Genomic DNA, 8,234 nt, shown 5'->3' with positions numbered 1-8,234 from the left:
TTCAAGAAATTTTATTTTCTTTTTCCAATACAAATGAGAAATTTGTTCTTGTTTTGATTTTAACAAAAAAGGAATTCTGTAAGATTACATTTAAAGGTGATGTGCTGTTATTGTTTATGGGAAATTTACGAAAGCAAGTTATTAATATAACATCAGATGGACAATCAGACAGACTGGATCGGTTCCTGATCGTGTTCTAGGTTCTAGTCGAGGTCCTGAATGAGCTCCAGTAAGAGCGGGTGCAGAAACAAGTTCAGCTCGCTCTCTTTCAGCTGGTGGATCTTGCGAACGTGTTCGGCTATCAGCGGCCAGAGGTCCGACACCATCTGCAGCAGTTTGGCGAACAGGTGAGGAGACTCAGGGTGGAGGACCTTCAGCTGGAGCTCCAGAGCCTGAATAACATCGTCCTGGAGCGCCTCGATGGCTCTGGAGTTCACCAGACCCGGACGATCTGCAGTCAAGCGGAGAGGAGAGGCAGAGTTAGCTGCTAATAGCTAGCGAGTAATGGAAGGTTCAGGTTTTTTGGTTTGTTTTTTTACCTCCACGCAGGATGAGTGCAGCGATGAAGAGCGCCAGGTCACAGTCCTCCAACTCAAGCGCTTTGAACTTAGAAAGGAAATGAAACTTGTTCTCCATCATGTCACAGAAGGGTTGCCGAAGGCTCTTGATGAACTCTCGGGTTATGAAGATCCAGCCCCTGGCCGTCAGGACGCCGTCCTTGTTGGTGAAGTGACTCAGACGGATCATGTTCACCTCGAAGGTGCTGTACTTCAGCATGGTGATCTGATCGCTCGGCTCCAGCTCCCTGAAGCCCGGGATGCTCTTGGCGAACTCTGCGAGTTCACACACGGTCTCGGCCATGAAGTACTGCATGCGGTGGAACAGGGACAGCTCCAGATCGGCGGCAGGAACCAGAGCCAACTCCGACACCTGCTTCTGCTTCAGGAACTCCTCACTGGCCCTCAGAGACTTCCTGTCGTGGATGATGAACAGCTGATGGAGAGAAGAGCATCTATGTAAGAGTTCTGATCCGAAGCTCTGATCGAATCTCCATCAGCAGAGCGCACTCAAGATTAAAAGAAAAGAAAAAAGAAAGATGCGTGCTAGTTTAAGCTCTGCTAAAGCCCGTGATATCAAAAATTAAAACTCTGTATCTGAAACATTTTTAAACGACCCAAATAAAAGGGCCAAAGGAAGTAAGGTTTAGGGATGAGTATAGGATTCTGGATTAAATGATTAAATTAAAAGGTTTAGTTGAGGATTAGATTATAAAATTAGGGAACATTAATTAAGATTAGAGATTAGACATTTAATATCAGGATTAGGCCAAATAAGCATTAGGTAAGTCTTTAGGTTTAATTACATTTTAAATCTAAACCCTCTATGATTTACCCTAAATTTCATCTGTAAACATAACCGCCAATCACTTTATCCCACATTTACTGGACTTAATCTGTAAATAATCTTCATCTTGACTTTAACTCTAAACCTATAAAGCCATGTGCCGAACGCGAATATTAACTAACTCTAATTAAAAAAAAAAAATCCAAACCCTATTTTTTAATCTTTAACACTCGATCTGTGATCTTAAATTTCATGTCTTGAGTCTAACCCTAACTTTAGATCTCACTTATAATTTATAAATCCTAATCCTAAATCTACATTTTATTCCCCTAAAAACACTAACCCTAAATCATTCTCTTTAAATTTAAAACTCTAGATTAAATTTCAGATTAGATCAGATCCCGGACGTTGGATTGAGGATCAGATCAGATTAGATTTAATGATTAGACTAAGATTATGGAGAAGGGATTTGGGGTGAGATTAGGAGTTTATTTGATAGATTTTTACCGTGTTTTCTTCGTCTTTTCCTGATAGAATGGCTCTGGCTCTGCTCCTCGTCATTGGGAAGTGTTTGAGGTAAGAATGGTATAAATTCCTGGCGATGGCTTTTTGTTTTTCTGCCTCTGAATCCAGACAGTGGAACTCCATCATCAGCTTCTCGCGCTCGGCCAGAGGCGTCCTCCCGAAGCGGATGGCTGTGAGGGAGTCATATTTCAGTTCCTCCGCAGGACCACAGATTTGGGGGTAAAGATGAGCAGGTGAGCGGTTTGTGGACGTACCTGTGTGAGACATTCCCGCAGTAACACACTTCTTGAACCGACAGAACTGACACTTGTTGCGGCTTTTCTTCTGGACCGGACAGTTCCGGCTGCAGTGTTTATACCTCAGGTTCAATCGCACGGTTCTCCGAAAAAAACCCTGAAGAGAAGGATTCCCAAAAATGGAATAAATGATTATTTAGAGTAAATCCCATCACAGGTTTGACATCAGACAGATTTCAGATTCAATTTTTTTTTCATGTGATTTTTTATTTCTTCTTCAGAATGTTTTCTGTTCTAACCCTGATGCAGTTACCTTACACCCCTCACAAACGTGGACGCCGTAGTGATACCCCGAGGCTCGATCTCCACATATCTTACACTCCACGTTTAATAAGGCAGCGCTCACGTCATTGTGCAGTTTGGCGTACGAGAAGCTGCGCTCTGTACGGAGGCCCAAAGTCTTAGAACCCGAACACCCGGAACACCCGGAACCTGAACCAGGACAAAACCACTTTTATTAAAACAAAACAAGAAAAATCTCCAACTCTGATATAATTCAGTCCGTGATAGCGAACATGCGATGTGCAGAACGTCTACATTTAAACCTGCTGACTTTAACATTCTTGTAACTGTTCTGTGTTTGAGGCCTCCATTAGAACTTTAAGAGCGTTTCATCATCGCTCGCTCCGGCTGATTGCTCAACCATCATCATTCTGCAATCACACCGCTACCCACAATGCATTAGGAATTACTCACACTGACTGATCTAGATGTATAACATGCATAGGTGTGTGTGTGTGTGTGTGTGTGAGTCAGTAATAAAAGGCAGAGTGACAGGTTGGAGTAATGAAGCAGATTTACTGTTATCATCCTGAAGCTGATTGTTTTCCTCTAACAGCACACCCCAACGGTTTTATTCCTTTAAACCACAGCAACTTTAAACAGTGTTATACTGCCGTGTATATTTTATGTATATACTGTATATATACTTACATTTATGTCACTTACATTATAGCAGCTCTTGAAGTATAAACCTACAGTTCCAGCTTTAACTCAGACTGTTACAAAGCGCTGACACTGGAGACTCCTTACAATATCGTTACAAAATGACTTGAAGATTCAGAGATCTTTGACCGTAACGTGTGAGAGCGAGCACATTAACCTCACATATAAACCTGCACTACCGTCAGAGCCGCTGTTTTAGAGAATTAATCAACACCTTCTGACCGAACCCGGACCCTGAACTCAGCAGCGCGGTGGTGAGATTGTGATTCTCAGTGTCAGTATGACGTACTTTCCTCTTCACTCTGAAGACACCGAGCGTCCGCGTCGCTGACGAGGTCCGATCTAAAGCTGGAGTCCTCGCTGTAATCACCCGAGGAGAACTCGGCCTCTGATGGGAACGTCGTCTCCAGAGCAGCGACGCTCATTTCATCTAGTCCGAGAGGACTGAACGTAAAACCCAGGTCCCAGGAGTCGACGTTCTCTCCGTCTGTGTGCATCGTTAATCCGAGCGAGTGTCTGGGATCGGACTGAATGAAGCGGAGCAGGAAAAGTACAGAGTGAATGATTAATAGATTTATTTATTTATTTTTGTTGTTGTTTTATAGTCAGAGTGGAACCTAATGAGCTCAAAGGTCAGATTTTTTTAAACATTAACCTGCGGTGAGGTTCTGCTGCGGCTTCCAGACATTTTACAGACAGCCTGAACCATCAACAGGAAATCTGAGGAAAGCTCGTAATATATATATATACTGTATATAATACTGTATTATTAATAATAAACAGGTAAACAAAGTGCCTTAATTACAGAATGAAGAGGATTTAAAAAGATGATCTGTGATAGTGATGTCCATCTTATTAAAGTGTGTCTTTGTGTTTGTGTCTGACACACACACACACACACACACACACACACACACACATCCCTTTTAAATTTCTCCGATTGTATCTCATCTCCGTGCTCTCATTTCCACTTCACTCTAAATATAAAGCTCATGGTTCCTGGATTTCCCTCCTGTACGTGTTAATAGACTTCAGAACAGTTACCGCTTTCATAAACAAAATAAATAATATTACAGATTAATTGTGAAATCACATTTTTAAATGCTGAGTCATGAACAAATAAAAGGACAAAAAAATAAAAGTGAAAATTTCAATTGCAGAAAGTTAAAGTTTTTTAAAATATCACATTTTTGTATTCTATTTCTATTTGTTTGTTTCAAGCTGATTTAACTGAATTTTAGAAATTCTTTAGTAACTGTTCACTTTTTCCTAATAATCACACTGCAGTGTCTTAGAGCCGTAATAAACCACTCAACTAATCAACGTCACTGAACACAAACGAGGCTCTGAGACGTCAGAGTCTCATAATAAGAATTAATAATAAAAATAAACACACTCTTGTTTGTTATATACTGATTGTCCACTTTATTAGGAACACCCGTGTGCACAAAACATGAAATCATGCGGATCGGTCCAAGAGCTTCAGCAAATGTTCACATCTAACATCATGACATCACACTACGTACGAGGGAAAAAATAATATCAGAGAATCACCAGTCACCTCCTGATTACCGTACCTCCTGATACCGTACCTCCTGGTACCGTACCTCCTGATACCGTACCTCCTGGTACCGTACCTCCTGATACCGTACCTCCTTATACCGTACCTCGGTGCCAATTCAATTAATATTGCAGTTATGTAAGTACCTTGATTTGATAGGTTTTGTTTACATTTGGCAGACACACGCATCCAGACTGTTAAGAGTGACTTTTTATATGTATAACATTATAGATCTGAGGAGTTGAGGGGCCGTGCCCAGGGGCCCAACAGAGGCGACTTCCCAATGCTGGGGTTTGAACCTGGGACCTTCCAAACCATTAGCTTGAATTGAACTGAACTAACTAAACTGAATTAAACACGAGTAATTAAATGTAGCTCGTTCCTTATAACACTAGTTTTCTCACTTAAAGACCAGGAGCAGCGTTTAAACTCCACAAACTAACTTCAAATACAAGAGTTTAAAATTTAACTTTAAATTAAATTAAACACAAAGCTACATTGGTACTGAGCCGCGCGTATCTCCGTCATCCGCCATCATTTTTATTTCTAAACAAGTTTAGTAAGTAGTTTAATAAGAGAGCGCCACATGTAGGATTGACTTTAGCACCTTCGTAAGTCACTCTGGATAAGAACATCTGCCAAGTGCCTAAATGTAAATGCGGATGTATATTATAATGAACGGTGAGGTTTTACCTCTTTAATTGATCGAGGCTTTTTAACATCCTGCTCAGCTTATTCCATTCACACAATAACACAATCTGAACTTAAATTCTTTTATATTCTTTTATACAGTATTTTATTAAATGCAATTTTTACTGAGGATTTTATTGCCTTGTGGTTTTTATGTTGAATTATTCAGAACTAAGCCCTTGGATAGTAAGTTATTAATTATTACTGCTCTCTGCTAAATTAATGTTTTATTCATTTTCACCAACTGAAAAATTATTACCAATTGAAATGAAAAAAGTGGATTTTTTTTGTGAGATTGTTCACCTAATTGGACTGATTAATTCATGAGACTGATGAGTTAAATGTAATTACATCTTCAATTAGGGGAGACCGGGGCTTCCTGTCACATGGGTCAGTTGTCACATTTTTATGTTAATATTTTCTCGATAAGAGGGTGCTACTTAAAAGTGGAATACTAGTTTTGTGCCTGGGCTGATGTCCTTCTGTCTGGGAAAAGCAAAGCGCAGAGTTAACTGGGTGAGCAGTAATTTACCAGTTTTAACATTCAACATTAACTTGATCGAGTTGCCACATGTTGCCTCATGCCATCTTCACCCACCAACCTACTGCAGAGGACATTCGGCCACACCCAAGAGCTGGTCAAGACAACCAGACCGCCAACCGAAAAACAAACAAATAAACAAACAAACAAAAACAAGAAAAACTGCGATTGTCCCTGACGGACGAGTGAAGGAGTGGAGAGCGTCTCTTCCACAGGACATGAAGAGCAACGTAGTCTAAAATACACAATAAAGGCAGATGTAATAAGAGACGAGTCTGACTAGTGAGGATTTGAAAGTTTGACTGAAATTATTTCCCAGTTGTAGTCGGTAGTGATTTAACGGCCACATTCCAGGATTTCTTCAGGGTCTGTGGTTAATCGAGGTTTTTCTGTAGATAAATTAAATTTTGAATTTGAAGTTAAAAAAATAAATAAAAATAAGCAACAATAACAACATTAAATTGGTTTGTTTTATATGTGACGTCTCACCCCACACGGTGTGAACACTTACCCGCTGGTGGGGCAACATGTCACGCATTCACACTCACTATTTATATACTTAAATACTTATAAGTCTGTACAGAAACAAGATAAGGAAATGAAATAAATACAAAATATGTGCCTAAGACTGTTCCTTCACTAGGTATGTCATTTTAACAATATGATGTATTAATCCCAAGATATATAAAAGAGTGTGAAGAGTGTGACATTACGCCCCCGGGCTCTCCGACATTTAATTCATATAGTTCAAGTTCAAGTTCAAGTAGGCTTTATTGTCACTTCAACCATATACAGTTAGTACACAGTGAAACGAAACAACGTTCCTCCAGGACCAAGGTGCTACATACAACATAAATTACAGCATAAATTAACAAAAACTAACTAAAACTAACTAACTGAGGAAGACTATCTACAGGTTTTACAGACAACAGACAACAAAGTGCACGTGCAAATGTGCAAACGAGCAACAAAGTGACAGTGCGACAAACACGACATGACAATAATACGGTGTCGAGGTGATGAGTTGAAGTGGTGGAGAAACAGTAAACGTTCCTTAACGTAGCAGCAAGAATTAAGAAGTTAACCTAACCTTTTTCCAGATGGCAGGAGTGTGAAGTGTGTGTGAGAGGGGTGTGTCTGATCAGCCACAATGCTGGTGGCTTTGCGGATGCAGCGTGTGGTGTAGATGTCTTCAATAGAGGGGAGAGAGACCCTGATGATCTTCTCCTCTGTCCTCACTATCCGCTGTAGGGTTTTGCGGTCCGATATGGCACAATTCCCAAACCAGACAGTGATGCAGACGCTCAGGATGCTCTCGATGGTTCCTCTATAGAAGGTGGTCAGGATCGGTGGTGGAAGCTTTCATGTGTAATATATATATATTAATATGGAAGCTTTTTCACTGTGACTCCTTCAGCAATGCATTCCACAACACTGCACTGCTCACACACTACCTGCACTTTATTCCAAATGCATCTTTTACACTAGCACATTATTATTATTATTATTATTATTATTACTATTATTATTTTTTATTTATTTATTTTATTGTTGGATACAAGCAAATTCTCATTTATGTAAATTCTATTTTTATGTCACTACTTCTTTATTGTAATACGGCCGGGTTCGATTCCCAGGCAGTACCCAAACCCCAGCCACTGGATGCAGTGCCGGTCCCAAGCCCGGATGAAATGGGAGGGTTACGTCAGGAAGGGCATCCGGCGTAAAAACCTGTGCCAAGTTGTAGTGCGGACTGGGTACTCCGCTGTGGCGACCCCTTGCCGGGAGCAGGCCAAAGACCAACAACACCACTTCTTTATTGTAATATATGAGTAGAGTTTGTTAAAAAATAAGCTGAGAACCAAATTATTTTAAAAAATCAGCTATCAATTATTCAGTTTTCAGCCTGTATTTGATGTTACTCTAACTAGATGTTAAAAACCTGGACATTAAGCCCATTTATTTAATCTATTATAGTGTGTGCAGTCTGTGTCACTGGGGGGCGCTATTGATGCTCTCACACTCAATAAAAAGCCTGATTTATCTTCTGGGAAATGAAGCATAGGCTGAAATATGTTTTGTTGATTATGTTGTATAAGCCATAAAAGACTGCTCTGTGGGTCGGCGTAAAATCTGTAAAATATATTTCACAAGAACTGAAAACACAGAATGATTGATGTGGGAAGCAACAGGAAAAATCATTTCAATTCAGTTGCTGTCATAGTGACTCCTGCTGTCCCTGCTTGCATGTGCACTAAATATACTATACTGTACATCCACTCAATCCATTACGCTACTGTAAGGATAAACTCTGACTGATTTATGGTCTCGC

General features: G+C 40.2%; 1 protein-coding gene across 1 annotated transcript; it reads right to left on the bottom strand.

The window, feature by feature from the left end:
* Positions 1-3,642, bottom strand: LOC128509991 (peroxisome proliferator-activated receptor delta-like). The gene is made up of 6 exons (XM_053481915.1): positions 3,400-3,642; positions 2,419-2,597; positions 2,124-2,262; positions 1,852-2,039; positions 540-993; positions 1-451 (listed from the first exon to the last, which is right to left on the bottom strand). The coding sequence occupies exons 1-6, from the start codon at positions 3,605-3,607 to the stop codon at positions 204-206; spliced, it is 1,416 nt and encodes a 471-aa protein (XP_053337890.1). The 5' UTR covers positions 3,608-3,642; the 3' UTR covers positions 1-203.
* Positions 3,643-8,234: the final 4,592 nt, after the last annotated feature.

Source organism: Clarias gariepinus, chromosome 22 (assembly GCF_024256425.1).
Source record: "Clarias gariepinus isolate MV-2021 ecotype Netherlands chromosome 22, CGAR_prim_01v2, whole genome shotgun sequence".
NCBI lineage: Eukaryota > Metazoa > Chordata > Actinopteri > Siluriformes > Clariidae > Clarias > Clarias gariepinus.
The sequence above is the reverse complement of the archived record's forward strand: the minus strand, read 5'-3'. Positions and strand labels throughout refer to the sequence as shown.